The 16,399-nt window shown below is 59.1% G+C and overlaps 1 protein-coding gene across 1 annotated transcript; it reads right to left on the bottom strand.

Annotated features, from left to right (window-relative positions):
* Positions 1–5,163: 5,163 nt before the first annotated feature.
* LOC142595380 (endothelial cell-selective adhesion molecule-like) lies at positions 5,164–16,265 on the bottom strand. Its single transcript, XM_075723322.1, is given in 8 exon segments — positions 5,164–5,673; positions 6,465–6,603; positions 6,753–6,875; positions 7,109–7,264; positions 7,343–7,439; positions 7,441–7,557; positions 9,788–9,945; positions 16,220–16,265. Coding segments are annotated over 8 exon segments (1,188 nt in total). The 3' UTR covers positions 5,164–5,321.
* Between the last annotated feature and the right edge of the window lie 134 nt (positions 16,266–16,399).

Here is a 16,399-nt window from a genome sequence, read left to right as displayed (position 1 = left end):
TGAGCAAAGGACCCCCACTTTTAGCAAAGGACACGAATTTTTAGCAAAGAGCCCTCACTTTTAGCAAAGGACCCTGATTTTTAGCAAAGAATCCTACCTTTTAGCAAAGAACCCAAATTTTGGGCAAAGGACCCTCCCTTTTATCAAAGAACCCAAATTTTGGGCAAAGGACCCTCACTTTTAGCAAAGAACCCTAATTTTGAGCAAAGGACCCTCATTTTAATAAAGAACCCTGATTTTTAGCAAAGGACCCTCCCTTTTAGCAAAGAACCCAAATTTTGAGCAAAGACCCCTCGTTTTTAGCAAAGGACCCTCACTTTTAGTAAAGGATCTTAATTTTTAGGAAAGACCCCTAATTTTTACCAGAGACCCCTCACTTTTAGCAAAGGACCCTCATTTTTAGCAAAAAGCCCAAAGTTTTAGCAAAGACCCCTCATTTTTAGCAAAGACCCCAAGTTTTTAGCAAAGAACCCCCAATTTTTAGCAAAGGACCCTCATTTTTAGCAAAGAACCCCAGTTTTTAGCAAAGGGCCCTCGTTTTTAGCAAAAAGCCCAAAGTTTTAGCAAAGACCCCTCATTTTTAGCAAAGACCCCCAAATTTTTAGCAAAGGACCCTCATTTTTTAGCAAAAAACCTGAAGTTTTAGCAAAGACCCCTCATTTTTAGCAAAGGACCCTCATTTTTAGCAAAGAACCCCAATTTTTAGCAAAGGACCCTCGCTTTTAGCACAGGACCCTCATTTTTTAGCAAAGGGCCCTCATTTTTAGCCAAGGGCCCACATTTTTAGCAAAGCCCCCTGACTTTTGGCGAAGCCCCCTCACTTGTAGCACAAGGGCTGGTTTAGCGCCTTATCTAAGGGTTCGGCTGGCGGGCGGGGTGCCCTTTTTGGGGTGCCGCCGGCCGTCACCCTTCCCGTTGCCGCCGGCAGGAGGGAGCCTGCACGAAGCTGGACGAGGACATCCTGGACATCCCCTTGGACGATCCCGACGCCAACGCGGCGGCCGCCAAGATCCAGGCCAGTTTCCGCGGCCATATGACCCGCAAGAAGATCAAAGGGGGCGAGATCGATCGGAAAACCAAGGACGCCGAGTGCGCCAACAGCACCCGCGGCGGCGACCTCCGCAACGGCGACTAGGTACGCCCCAAATCTCCCCTACCCCCCGCCGGTTTTCGAAGGATGCTGCTCCGAGCATCCTTCCCCGCGCCGATTCGGGATGGAGAAGGGGATTTTTTTTTTTTTTTTTTTCCCTCTTCCCAAGAGGCGAACGCGCGGGCAGGCAGCAGGCAGCCCCTGCCTGCCCTAATTTTGGGGAGCGCGCCGTAGTAGTTAGCATGGGAAGGCGAAAGCCCTAGATTTGAATTGAATTTCTCCCTTAGCAACACCACCCCGAACGCCTCGTCTCAGCACATGCTATTTTTAAAAGCCTGTGTCACAGTCTCCTGGCAGGAAAAGGTAAATTTAAAAAGCGCCCACGGTGCCGAGGCCGCGTGGCATCGGGGCCCGGGGGAGCGGTTGTGCCGTGCCCCGTGCCGTGCCGGCGTGGCGAGTGGAGCGGGGACCGGCACCGGCTACGGGCAGGCTGCTTTGGGGTTAGCGGCGGGGAGGGCGGGCTGCCGGCTCGGCCGCGAGGGCGTGGCGGGGCCGGTGGGATGCAGCTGGGATGCAGCTGGGATGCAGTGGGGATGCAGCTGGGATGCAGTGGGGATGCAGTTGGGATGCAGCTGGGATGAAACTGGGATGAAGCAAGGATGTGGTGTGGATGCAGGGGGGATATGGTGGGGATGTAACAGGGATGCGGTGGGGATACAGTGAGGGCGCACTGGGAATGCAGTGGGGATGCATTGGGAATGCAGTGGGGATTCAGCAGGGATGCCGTGGGGATGCAATGGGGATGCAAGGGGAATTCAGCAGGGATACAGCGAGGGTGCACTGCGAATGCAGTGAGGATGCAATGGGAATACAGTGGGGATGCATTGGGAATGCAATGGGGATTCAGCAGGGATGCAGTGGGGATACAGTGCGGATGCATTGGGAACGCAATGGGGATTCAGCAGGGATGCAGTGGGGATGCAGTGGGGATGCAGTGAGGATGCAGTGGGCATACAGTGGGAATACAGTAGATATGCAGTGGGGATGAAATCGGGATGCAGTGCAGATGCAGTTGGGATGCAGTGAGGATGCTCTGGGAATGCAGTGAGGATGCAATGGGAATACAGTGGGGATGCCATGGGAATGCAATGGGGATTCAGCAGGGATGCAGTGGGGATACACTGAGGATGCAGTGGGAATACAGTGGGGATGCACTGGGGATACACTGAGGATGCAGTGAGGATGCACTGGGGATACAGTTGGGGTTCAGTGGGGATGCAATGGGGATACAGTAGATATGCAGTGGGGATGAAACTGGGATGCAGTGCGGATGCAGTTGGGATGCAGTGAGGATGCCATGGGAATGCAATGGGGATACAGTGGGGATGCAGTTGGGATGCAGTGAGGATGCAATGGGGATACAGTGGAGATGCACTGGGAACGCAATGGGGATGCACTGGGAATGCAATGGGGATGCCATGGGGATGCAGTTGGGATGCAGTGGGAATGCAATGGGGATACAGTGGGCATGCAGTTGGGATGCAGTGGGGATGCCGTGGGGATGCTGTCGGGATGCCATGGGGATGCAGTTGGAATCCGTGGGGATGCCGTGGGGAAGCAGCTGCCAGCTGCAGGGGCTGGGAAGCTCCTCAGGGCTGCTCGCCAGGGTGGGCTGAGCAGGGTCGCACCCTGGCTGGGGGGGGGGGTCACCCCTGTACTGCACCGGGGTCCACTGCCCGGGGGTGCAGGCTGGGTGCCCCCACCGGCCCCCCAGGCTCCCGGCTGCTGGGTGAGGGCAGGGTGCAGGCAGAACAAGGGTGCAGGAGCAGGGCACAGGCAAGGTGCAGGCAGGGTGTGGGCGGGCTGCAAGTAGGGCACGGGCAGGGTGCAGGCAGGGAGTGGGCCGGGGGAGAGCAGGGAGAGGGTGCAAGCTGCAGGAGCAGGGCGTGGGCAGGGTGCAAAGAGGGCAGGGGCAGGGTGCAGGCAGGCTGTGGGCAGGGTGCAGGCAGGAGTGCTGGCAGGGAGGAGACAAGGCATGGAGAGGGTGCAGCAGCAGGGTGCAGGAGCAGGGTGTGGGCAGGGTGCAGGAGCAGGGTGCAGGCTGCAGCAGCAGGATGCAGGAGCAGGGTGCAAGCAGAATGCAGGCAGGCTGTGGGCAGGGTGCAGGAGCAGGCTGCAGCAGCAGGGTGCAGGCAGGGTGCAGGCAGGCTGTGGGCAGGTTGCAGCAGGGTGCAGGCAGGGTGCGGGCAGGGTGCAGGGAGGGCTCAGGTTGCAGCAGCAGATTGCAGCAGCAGGGTGCAGGCAGGGTGCAGGTTGCAGGCACAGGGTGCAGGCAGAGTGCAGGAAGGGTGCATGTTGCAGCAGCAGGGTGCAGGCAGGGTGCAGGCGCAGGGTGCAGGCAGGGTGCAGGTGGGGGGCAGGGTGCAGGCAGGGTGCAGGTTGCAGGAGCAGGGTGCAGGCGCAGGGTGCAGGAGCAGGGTGCAGGAGCAGGGTGCAGGCAGGGTGCAGGAGCAGGGTGCAGGCAGGGTGCAGGCAGGGTGCAGGTTGCAGTAGCAGGGTGCAGGCAGGGTGCAGGCGCAGGGTGCAGGCACAGGGTGCAGGCAGGGCGCAGGCAGGGCGCAGGCAGGATGCAGCAGCAGGGTGCAGGCAGGGTGCAGACGCAGGGTGCGGGCAGGGTGCAGGCAGGGTGCGGGCCCAGGGCTGACTGCTCTCTCCTTGCTTGCAGGGGCCGCCAGGCGCTCGCCGGACCCCCCTGGCCGCCGAGCCCCCGCCGCCCGCCGAGGCCCAGGAGCCCCCGCTTCGCCCCGCCGCCCCCCGCATGCGCCCCCCGGGGTCCCCCCGCAGCCGGGCCCCGTCCCCGGGGTCCCCCCGCCGCCCCGGTCCCCCCCCCGCCCCAATAAACGCCCCTGCCAGAGGCCCGGCCTGCGCTTGGTGCCTTTCGACGTCACCCGCCGGAGCGGTGAGGTCACAGCAGTGCCGAAGTGGGATGGTCACGCGGTGATGTCACACGCGCACGTGCGACGTCACCGGCAGGCGCGCCGTGGCTGGCGTGACATCGTACGGGTGCATGGTGGGATGGTCACGGGGTGGGTGATCCCTGGCGGTGATGTCACGCACGCACGTGCGGCGTCACCGGCAGGGCGCGCGGTGGCTCGTGTGACATCGTATGGGCGCGCACGTGACATGGCTGCAGGGCCGTGCGACGGCTGGCGTGACATCACGCGAGCGCGCGCAGCACGGCGTGGGTGGGAGGTGGCTCGCGTGATGTGCTGCAGCCACGCGTTGGGTGGTGCGACGTCACTGCTGGCCGTGTGACGGCGGGTGTGACATCATACAGGGGCGTGCGATGTCACTGCTGGCCGTGTGACGGCGGGTGTGACATTGTACGGGGGCGTGCGGCGTCACCGCGAGACGCGATCGGGGGTCATATACAGGCGCGTGGCGTGGCGCTGCTGGCTGCGTGATGGCGGGTGTGACATCACGCAGGTGCGCACAACATCACCGATGGACACGTGACAGCCAGCGTGATGTCATGCAGGCCTGAGGCGGACGCTCATTGTGACATCATACCGCGTGACTCAGGAGGTGGCAGGGCGTGACATCACGGTGACGGACAAGCGATGGCTTTTGGGGGTGTGACAACACCTGCAACGCCATGACGCCGCCCTGAAGACCCCAGGGTCGGCGCGATGTGACATCACACAGCCACCGGTGACATCACCCAGCCTCTATGACATCACCCGGAAGGGACGCAGGACCCACAACCCCCCTAAAATCCCCACAAACTCACCCAAAGCCACGGCGCCGGACAGCGCGGCCAGCTTTTAATCAGAAAATCCCTAAAAAAGCGCGAGTCGTCCCCCCCCCCGATGCCTCCCCCCCAGCTTTTAATGCTCTTTTATGAAAAATCCCCCGTTTCAGCTCATATATATATATAAAAAAAAAAAAGAGGACCCCCCCCCCCCCTTCTGGGCGGGGCCGGGGCTATTTTGGGGTGTTACATTTACAGGGAGACTCAGCCCCCCCAAACCCAGGGAGCCCCCCTGCCCCCATTAAACCACCCCACAACGAGTCCAGCTGCTCCAGGCGTCTTTTAAAAAGAAGAAAAAAAAAATCCCCCAAATCCCCCCAAAAACCCCAAAAGGGAAGAAAACACCCCAGAAAATGGGGGGGCGGGGTGCGCGCTGGATACAGGCACCCCATTTTTTGGGTTTTTTTTTGGGGGGGTTGCTCACACCAAGGAGCCGGCTCGGCTCTGCGGCAGCACCATGCCGGGGACGGCGCCCACCTGTGCCAAACCGGCGGGGGGCACGGGCCCCCGGGCGGGGGCCGGCTCCTGGTGACGCCGGGGGGTCCCGTTCACGGCGGGGGGTGAGAGGTTGGGCGTGCGTCCCCCTCCCTGCGGCGGGGGTCCCCGGAAGCTGCCGGTGGCGGTGAGGATGGAGGCGGTGTCTGAGGGGGGTCTGGCACCGTAGGGTTTCTCCCGGGCGCCGGCGATGGAGGACAAGGTGCTGGTTTTGGAGAGGGTGTCCGAAGCGGGGTTCCTGGCCCATGATGGGGTTTTGGGGGCCACGGCGTCTTCCCTGCCGAGAGGGGACGGCGTCGGAGAGATCGGCACCGGGAAACCCCGCTGCTCCCCTCCCCGGCATCCCCCCGCCCAAAGCAACGCGGCCCCCGAGGTTACGCAGAGCTCAGGGACCCCAAAAGAGCAGGGCAAGAGGGAAAGGGGGGAAACAGAGGCGGGAAAATGCCCTTGTTAACTCTGAAACCTAATGATGTCTGGCCAGAGATGGAAACCTCCTTCCCCCTCCTGTGAACCGAAACCTAATGATGACCGGCCAGAGATGGACACCTTCTCCCCCCGCCGTTAACTCTGAAACCTAGCGATGACTGGGTAGAGATGGAAACCTCCCCTCCCGCCCCCCCCCGTTAACTCTGAAACCCAGCGATGACTGGCCAGAGGTAGAAACATCCTCCTCCCTGGTAACTCTGAAAACCAGCAATAACCGGCCAGAGGTGGAAACCTCCTTCCCCCTCCTGTTAATTCTGAAACCTAATGATGACTGGCCCAGAGATTGACACCTCCCCCCGACATTAACTCTGAAACCTAGAAATAACTGGCCAGCGGTGGAAACCTCCTCTTCTCTGTTAACTCTGAAACTTAATGATGACTGGCCAGAGATGGACACCTCCCCCCGCCATTAACTCTGAAACCTAGCAATAACTGGCCAGAGGTGGAAACCTCCTCTTCTCTGTTAACTCTGAAACCTAGTGATGACTGGCCAGAGATGGAAACTGCCTCCTCCTCCCCTCCTGTTAACTCTGAAGCCTAGTGACAACAATTTGAACCTCCTCCACAGGAGGGGCGCCTCACTTGATCTCATTGGCTGCCTCCTCCTGGCTGTCCCGTTTCTTCCTCCGGTAGGTGACGACCTGCCGGGCGAAGAAGATGATGATGGCGAGGGCACCCAGGGAGCCCAGCACGGCACCGGCGATGACGGCTTTGGCGCTAGCTGCCGGACAGAGACAGAGAGGTGGCGGGGGGGATTTCGCCTCCCCCCTTATTCCCACGGGGACCCCACGGGGACCCCGTGGGGACCCCGTAGGGACGTCGCGGGGACCGTGTCCCCCCCGCTCCCCGGCCCTGCGGACACGTACTCACTTGAGTGCACCTCCAGGACGATGCTGCACTCGGCCGAACCCGCTCGGTTTTCGGCCACGCAGACGTAGAGACCCGACATGTCCAGGGAGAGGTTGCTCAGCTTGAGGGTGCCCCTGGCCTGGTCTGCGGGCAAGAAATTTGGGTGCTGCCCCGTGGCCACACACCACCCCCCCCTCACCTCCCCGCGCGGCAAGCGGGCAGAGTTAAGGGGACGTTCGCCCGCCCGCCCGCCCGCTCGCGCGGCGAGGCCAGGAATGGGCAGAGTTAAGGGGACGAAGCCGAAAGCATCCCCCCCGGCGGAAAATTCCTGGGATTTTCCAGCCCCGCCAACCCCACTCCCCCCGGTGCCACCTTACCCTGGGTGGGGGGGAAGAAGACCTGGAGGGTGGGGGCCGTGCGCTGCCACTGGTACATGGGCGAGGGCTTCCCCTTCTCGGAGGCGCAGCTCAGCGTCACGTTGGCTCCCACGGCGGGGTCGCCGTGCAGCTGGCAGGCGGGGGCGGCCGGCGGCACTGCGGGCACCCCCGTTAGTCCCCAGGGACGGCACGGCGGGGAGCGAAGGGAGGCCGGCGGCACCGGCGGAGCCTTACCCAGGACGGTGAGGTTGATGACGCCGACGTTCTTGCCCGTGCTGGTGACGTCGTCCACCACGTTGACGGTGCACATGTACTGGCCCGAGTCGCGCTCCCCGCGTGGCGTTGATGAGCACCGAGATGTTGTGGGTGAGGACGGAGTAGAGGAAGCCCACGCGGGGCTTCAGCTCCGTCTCCTCCACCTTCACCACCCCATCCAGGTAGGTCAGGATCTGCATGGGGGAAAACACCGGCTCGGTCACCTCCAGGTGGTGTTGGCAGGGGAGGAAACCCCGCCCAGATTCCAAATTTTGGGGAGCAGCGGTTGCTGCACGAGCCCCCTCCATCCTCACCTGCGCTGAGCTTCCCCAGCATGGGAACTGTGGGCATCTCCCCATCATGGGTGCCGTGAGCATCCCCCCATCGTGGGCATCTCCCCGTTATGGACACCACAAGTACCTCCCCGTCATGGGCACCACGAGCAACTGCCCCATGGTGGGCACCTCCCCATGGTAGGCACCACAAGTACCTCCCCGTCATGGGCACCACGAGCAACTGCCCCATGGTGGGCACCTCCCCATGGTAGGCACCACAAGTACCTCCCCGTCATGGGCACCACGAGCAACTGCCCCATGGTGGGCACCTCCCCATGGTAGGCACCACAAGTACCCCCCCGTCATGGGCACCACGAGCAACTGCCCCATGGTGGGCAACGCCCCATGGTAGGCACCACAAGTACCCCCCTGTCATGGGCACCATGAGCAACTGCCCAATCATGGGCACCTCCCCATCGTGGGCACCACGAGCACCCCCCCATCATGGGCATCTCCCCATCATGGGTACCATGAGCACCTTCCCAGCGTTGGCACCGCGAGCACCTCCCCATCGTGGGCACCATGATCATCGCCCCACTGTGGGCACCTCCCCATCGTGGGCACCATGATCATCGCCCCACTGTGGGCACGTCCCCATCATGGGCACATTGGGCACCTCCTCATGGTAGGCACCATGGGCATGCTCCCATTGTGGGCATCTCCCCAACACCATGATCTTCCCCGCATTGTGGGCACCTCTGCATCATGGGCACCACAATCATCCCCCCGCTGTAAGCATCTTCCCATCGTGGGCACCATGAGCATCCTCCTACGAATGGCATCTCCCCATCATGGGCATCTCCCCATCATGGGCACCACAAGCACCTCCTTATTGCAGGCACTGTGGGCATGCCCGCATCGTGGGCACCTCCCCATGGTGGGCACCATGGGCATCCCCCCATCATGAGCACCTCCCCATAGTGGGCACCAAGGGTACCTCCCCATGGTGGGCACCATGAGCATCCCCCCCATTGTGGGCACCTTCCCATCGTGGGCACCAAGGGCACCTCCCTGTGGTGGGCACCATGAGCATCCCCCCATCGTGGGCACCACAAGCACCTCCCCATTGCAGGCACCACGGGCATGTCCCCCATCATGAGTATCTACCCATCATAGGTACCATGGGCACCTCCCCATGGTAGACATCTCCCCATGGTGGGCACCATGAGAATCCCCCCACTATGGGCATCTCCTCATCGTGGGCACCATGAGCTTCACCCCATCATGGGCACCTCCCCATCATGAGCACCACCCTATGGTGGGCACCTTGAGCTTTCTCCCCCCTGTGGGCACCTCCTCATGGTGGGCACCTCCCCATGGTGGGTACCATGAGCTTCCCCCCATCATGGGCACCTCTCCATCATGGGCACCATGAGCTTTCCCCCCACATCATGAGCACCACCCCATGGTGGGCACCACCCCATGGCGGGCACCATGAGCTTCCCCCCATCATGGGCACTATCTCATCATGGACACCATGAGTTTTCCCCTGATCATGGATATGTCCCCATCATGAGCACCACCCCATGGTGAGCACCTTGAGCTTTCCCCCCATCATGGGCACCTCCCCATGGTGGGCACCATGAGCTTCGCCCCATCATGGGCACCATCTCATCATGGGCACCATTGAGCTTCACTGCATCATGGGCACCTCCCCATGGTGGGCACCTCGCCATGGTGGGCACCATGAGCTTCCCCCCATCATGGGCACCATCTCATCATGGGCACCATGAGCTTCCCCCCATCATGGGCACTATCTCATCATGGACACCATGAGCTTCCCCCCCATCACGGACACGTCCCCATCATGAGCACCTCCCCATGGTGGGCACCTTGAGCTTTCCCCCATCATGGGCACCTCCCCATGGTGGGCACCTCCCCATGGTGGGCACCATGAGCTTCCCCCTATCATGGGCACCTCCCCATGGTGGGCACCATGAGCTTCCCCCCATCATGGGCACCGTCTCATCATGGACACCTCCCCATGGTGGGCACCTCCCCATGGTGGGCACCACAAGCACCGGCCCCAAATGGCCACCTCCCCCTTCGCCCCCCTCCCTCCCCGCCACCTCCCCTCCCCACCACTCACCTGGAAGGGGTCAGCGTCTTCCCTGTCCAGCAGCCAGGTGATGTAGGGCTTCTTCTGGGAGCGGCTGGTGTACCAGGCTGGCAGCACCACTTGCTGCCCCTCCACCGAGAAGACCGAGCCCGTCCCCACGTGCACCTCCAGCATGGCCGAGGAGACACCTGCCCGCGGCCGGAGAGGGAAGAAAGCGGGACGTGACTCAACCCCACGTGCCGTTTGTCCATAAAAACCCAACAATTGTTGAAAAACCCTCCCCATTCCCAAGGGAAAACACAACAATCCCAGGTTATCGCCAGGAGGTTGGGCCGGGAGGACATTTCTCCTCCTTCCCCACCGTGGGAAGGGCTTTCTGGCTGCTCCGGAGGATGCAGGACAATGCCGTTCCCTCCCCCGGAGATGGGAAAACCTCCGGCCAAAAATGCGGCCGCTCCCAGGGGACCGCCGCCTCTCCCCAGGGGGCTCCAGCCGCCAGACACCCACCGTTAGCTCGGTATGGGGGTCCCCCTGACCCCCACCGTGATGCTGCACCGGATCCCATGGGATTTATTTTGGGTGGGGGGCACCCATATACACCCCACCTGCCCTCCCCAGCATCCCAGCATCCCCCCGTTTTGCTGCCAGCCCTAAACTGGGATTATTCATGGGTGGCCTCCCCTGACCCCCCACCCCATCCCACCCCATCCCAAATACCCCATCCCTGTGTCCCCTGCGTCCCAGCATCCCCCCAAACCCCCCTGGGAAGAGGCAATGGGATACAAGCGGGTACCACGGACCGGAGAAGGATGCTCGGCTCCGGGGGAAGATTATTCCCCGGCTTTGCCCGTAAGGCTCAGCCAGAAAATTAATCGGCTCAGGCGAGGTCGGGTTTGTGCCGGGGTTTTTTTGTGGTTTTTTTTTTTTTTTCCCCGGGGGAATGCCACTGAGGACCCGCATCCCCCCGGCGGCTCCATCCCTGCATCCCACCCATCGATCCATGTCCCCGGCTGGCCTCGGTCCTGCCAGTGCCCCAGGGATGCTCCGGATTGGGATGCAGGGGGGGAAAGGATGATGCTACCCTCGCTGCCACCTGGAATTTGGGGAAAAAATCCCTGGGTTTGAAGGATTTCGGGAGCCTCCGACGGCCTCACCCTCTCCCCTATGAGCTCAAAGGCTTTCATGTGATTTTTTCCAGGGTGGGAAGAAGAAAACAAGGCGCTGGGGGGGTATTTTTAGCCTCCTCCCTGCATCCGTTCATCCTCCCTCCCGGCAAGGCATCAGCGCGGTTTCCGGACGGAGCCTTCCAGCTCCGGGCAGGAAACTCTGCTCTGGCCGATAAGTCTTCCCAGGGATTAAAAAAAAAAAAAAAAAAAAAAAAAAAAAATCAAATTTCCCTTCTCTGGTGAAAAACCCGGGAGAAATCAGCCCCGGTCTGGTGAGGATGCTTAAAAATAGCTCACCCGGGCTAAGAACATAAACCCTTAAGTCCCAGCGAGGGGCGAAAAAATGCTGCTGGGGACGGCGGCGGGGAGCGGCCCGTGGTCCTATCACGGGGAAAAATAATTGCTCCTCTTCTTCTTAATTATCCTGAGATACGGTACAGAATAAAATATATAGTATGGAAAAATAGCGGTAATTATCTTGTAATTCTATGTCGTTATAAAGATAATTGTATTAAATGTAGGTAGCAGGTAAGGAAATGTAGGATATCTCATCGTTATCCTGGAATTTCTATAATAAAACAGATAATAGGTAACGTACATTCTGTAATAATTAGAAATATAAGCGTATTTTTTATAAGAATAGTGGGAATAGTGGGGATGTAATGGTGGTAGTAGTAGTAGTAATAATAATAATAATAATAATGCTAGTGATAATAATTACAATAATTATCATAATAACGATGCTAACGATAATTATAATAATAATACAGTTAATTAATGATGCAGATGGCATCATTCAATGACGCCACAGCTCCTAAAGCTCTGCGCATCCCCAACAGCCGGGCAAATCCAGGGGTTTTTTTCAGCCCGGCTCCCCCATCATGATAAATATCATTGCCTTAAATTTAGATAATCCGGAAGAAAATATGTGATATCTAAGAATTATATTGTCGTTTCTATAATAAAATAGATAATATGTAATAAACTTGATATAATAACTATGAATAGAATTGTATTTTTAGAAGAATAATGATAATCATTATAATAATGATTATAATAGTGATGGAATAATAATAATAATAATAATAATAATAATAATAATAATAATAATAATAATAATTCATTAATGATACAGATGGCATCATTAAATGATGTGACAGCTCCTAAACCTCCGTGCTCCCCCAGCAGCTGGGAAAAATCCAGTTTTTTCAGCCTGGCTCCTCCACCAGCATCATTTTGGGGGGCAAAAAAAGGGTGATGGGCCAAAGGGCGCCGCGGGTCCCCAGGGAAATCCAGGCTCCGGCGGGGGAAAAGATGCTCTGGCGCCGGCCAGGGGTTTCCCGTCAGACCCCTGGGCATGAAAACAGCCCCACGGGTCTCAACGGCGGCAAATCCACCAGCGCCCGCCCCAGGCCAGGCTCCCTGTGCTCTCACCGGGGCGTGTTAACTCTGAAACCTAATGATGACTATGCTAACAGCGCTCTGTGGCTGCAGCTTCATCCTCAAACCGCGGTGACAGGCATCGCGGCTCCCTCATCTCCCACCCAGCACGCTGGGGAGAGGTGGATGCATCCGGATCTGGAGGACGCTCGCTCCCCAAAATCCCCTTTTTCTTGCGGAATTCACCCCAAATTCCTCCTCTCGGATAAATTTGACCCTAAAAAGTTCCGGGAGAGCTGGTGCTTGAGCTGCGGGCACGGGACCGAACCCTTTGGCATCAGCCCCAGCTTTAGCCACCTCGCCGCTTCAAATCCTCTAATGCTTTAACCAGATCGAAAAAATTAAGCCACTCCCGGCGCTCGTGCGCGTATCGGCGGAGGCGGGGGGGAACCTCGGCACCTCCCGGCTGCTATTTGGGCTGAAAAACCTTGAGTTTTGTCCAGCCGCCCCGAGCTAAGCACCTGCCCCAGTGTTTTCCCTCTGCTCCAGCCCATCTGCCGGGATGTTTTCCCTGTGGAAAAAAAGTATCTTTCCATTTACCTTTAAAAATACTTTTCGATTTTTTTCCTAGGGAAAAAAAAAAAACCCTTTAAATTTGCCTTTAAAAGTACCTTTGAATTTTTTTCCCCCATGGAAAAAAAATACCTTTACATTCGCCTTTAAAAATACCTTTAAATTTACCTTTAAAAAAACTATTCAATTTTTTCCCCATGGAAAAAAAAAACCTTTACATTTACCTTTAAAAATACCTTTACATTTTTCCCCCCCTGGAAAAAAAAAAAACTTTATATTTACTTTTAAAAATACTTCTCCATTTTTTCCCCATGAAAAAAAAAAACCCTTTAAATTTACCTTTAAAAATAAAATTTTTCCCCATGGAAAAAATAAAAAAGCCTTTAAATTTACCTTTCAATTTTTTTTTCCCCTACAGAAAAAAACCCTGACCCAATCTCTAAATCCCCACGCCCCTACCGCAACCTCAATATTCAACCCCGCGCCTGCATTCAACACCCCACCCTCACCTAAAATCGCCTGGTTTTACCCCAAAAAAGCTGCTTCCCGGCTCAAGGCCTGGCCTGAACCCCCCCAAAAAAGCATCCGCCCCCCAAAACCAGCATCACCCCCCCCAAGCCATTCACCGCACCGGGAATTAAAGGCCGGAGGCGGCCGGGGTTTGATGACCCCGCTCGATAGGATTAAGGCATCGGAGTCATGTGAAACCCAGACCCAAATTAAATCCCAAGAAACCAAGCTCGGGATTTAAAATACGCAGCGGGAACCTGGCCGGAAAAAAAACCCAAAACCCAAACTGACCCCTAAAAACCTCGGAAAAAGGTCAAGGGGCAGCTCAGCGATCTGACGCAGCCACCCGCCTTTTTTTTTTTTCCATTTTTGGGGGGATTTTTTTTTTTTCTTTTTTTTTTCCCCCCCTTAACTCCGACTATTTATAAACGGACAGATAGGAGATGCCGGGCTGTGGAGCAGCGTCCGTTGGGAAAAACTACAGCGGCTTTTCTCATGACCCTGGAGGGGGGGGGGGGGCAGAAAGCGCCGTATCCTCCGGAGAGACCAAATTTGGGAAAAAAAATTAAATAAAATAATAATAATACTACTACGTGACTTTGCTATAGAAAGAAACGCGCTTTAACCCCTGACGTAGGAGGAGGCGGCGGCGATGGGATGGGATGGGATTGGGGATGGGAATGGGAATGGGATTGGGGATAGAATTGGGGATGGAACTGGGGATGTGATGGGATTGGGGATGGGATGGGGATTGGGGATGGGGACTGCGGATGGGGACTGGGGATGGGGATTGGGATTAGGGATGGGATGGGATGGGATGGTTTGGGATGGGATGGGATTGGGACAGGGATCACCCCTCATTTTGCTTTTCCCCATCAAGATCCCGTATGGAGCCCGTACTGTAGGGCTGGGACATTTGGAAGCAAAATTAAAGGAAAACCCCCCATTTTGGAGCTCAAAAGCATCTTTTTGCTGCATTTTGGGGCTCTTGGTCCCTATAGCATCACATCCTGGGACTCAGGCGTGACTTTTTTGGGAAGATCCATCACAACCCCTTCCTAATTTACACCGTTGGGATACGGCGAAGGAGCTTACGGGATTTAAGGCCAGAGCGACCCGCGCGCCTCACCCCGACACCCCTTCGTTGACTTTTATTGTGCAAAAAAACCTTCAAGGAGCAAAAACCAGCGGCTGCGGGAGCAGGGACCCCCACCCTGCGTCCCGCCGGGGAGGAAACGCCGCTGCCATTGTTTTTGGGGCCGTTTCCTTTCCCCAAAGGCCTCTTCTTCGCCGGGAACGCCAAGGGATGTTTCCCTTTGGAGGAACAGTGGCGTTTCCAAAAAAAAAAAACAAAAACCCACCAAACCCCTCAAATAGTGTTGGAAATTTGGGGGGGGAAGAAGGAGGAAAAAACCCCACAGAGGGGGGTTGAGACCCGTCACCCCAAAACCAGCTGGGGTGGCCTTAAAGCACCAGTACCCAAGGCAGGCGGCAGGTTTTTATAATGGGGAAAAGCAAAAAAAAAATTGATTTTTTTTTTTTTTCCCCACCCGACGCCATGCGGGGAGGTGAATTATCGGCTCTGACACATCGGGGACCCCAAGGTCCATCCCCCCCCATGGGGTGGCTTTCGGTTTGGGGGTGCTGGAAGGTGGGTTTTGCCGGGGGACCCAGCTTTTCCCCTCTCGGCGCACCCCGAAAAGGGGACAGGGGTGGATTGGGACCCCCCAGCACCCACCTGCCTGCTGGGTGGGGGGACTGGGGGCACGGAGAGGGGCTGGTGGGTGCTGTGACCCCCCCGGTGCCCCCGGGTCCTGCCTGCTGCCCCCCTAAAGCTCCTCAGGGCTCTGCCCCGTGACCCCCCTGGTACCCCCGGGTCCTGCCAGGTGTCCCCCCCGGTACCCCCATGTCCTCCCCCGGTACCCCGTACCCTGCTCGGTGCTCCTGGCCCTGCCCGGTCGCCCCCCGGTAGCTCCATGTCCCCCCCTGTACCCCCGGCTCCTTCCCGGTGTCCCCCCCGCTCCCCCCATGTTCCCCCCGTACCCCTGGGTCCTACCCGGTGCACCCCGAAAGCTCCCCCGGATCTTGCCCGGTGCCCTCCCGGTACCCCCATGTCCCCCCCGGTAGCGCTGGGTCCTGCCCTGTGCACCCCGAAAGCTCCCCAGGGTCCTGCCCGGTGACCCCCCCCGTACCCCCAGGTCCTGCTCGGTGCCCCAGGTCCTGCCGGGTCTCCCCCCCCGTACCCCCATGTCCCCCCCGGTACCGCCGGGTCCTGCCCGGTGACCCCCCCCCAGTGCCCCGGGTCCTGCCGGGTCTCCCCCCCCGTACCCCCATGTCCCCCCCGGTACCCGCCGGGTCCTGCCGGGTCTCCCCCCCCGTTACCCCCATGTCCCCCCCGGTACCGCCGGGTCCTGCCCTGTGCACCCCGAAAGCTCCCCCGGGTCTTGCCTGGTGCCCTCCCGGTACCCCCCGGGTCCTGCCCGGTGACCCCCCCCCGATACCCCCGGGTCCTGCCAGGTGTCCCCCCCGTACCCCCATGTCCCCCCCGGTCCTATCCGGTGCACCCCGAAAGCTCCCCCGGGTCCTGCCCGGTGCCCTCCCGGTGCCCCTGGGTCCTGCCGGGTGTCCCCCCCAGTACCCCCATGTCCCCCCCGGTACCCCCGGGTCTTGCCCGGTGCCCTCCCGGTACCCCCCGGGTCCCCCCCGCTACCGCCGTGCCCTGCCCGGTGCCCCCGCCCCGTTCCCGCGCATCCCTCCCGCTGCCCCCGCAGCCCCCCAGCGCCCTGCCCGGTGACCCCCCCGAAGCCCCCCGGTGCCCCCGGTCCCCGCTCACCCAGCAGCGCAGCCAGCGCCAGCGCGGCCCGCGGCAGCGCGCCCATGGCCGGAGCCGCCGCAGGTGCCGGAGCTGGGGGGGGAACCGGGAGGGGGGGCCCCGCCCCCCAGGTGGGGGGGTGGAGCCTCCGAGGGGGCGGGGTCTGATGAGGGGGCGTGGCCTCTGCCCACCCCACGGGGG

The sequence above is a fragment of the Pelecanus crispus genome, chromosome 19 (assembly GCF_030463565.1).
Source record: "Pelecanus crispus isolate bPelCri1 chromosome 19, bPelCri1.pri, whole genome shotgun sequence".
In the NCBI taxonomy this organism is placed as follows: domain Eukaryota; kingdom Metazoa; phylum Chordata; class Aves; order Pelecaniformes; family Pelecanidae; genus Pelecanus; species Pelecanus crispus.
This window is presented reverse-complemented; position numbering and strand designations above follow the sequence as displayed.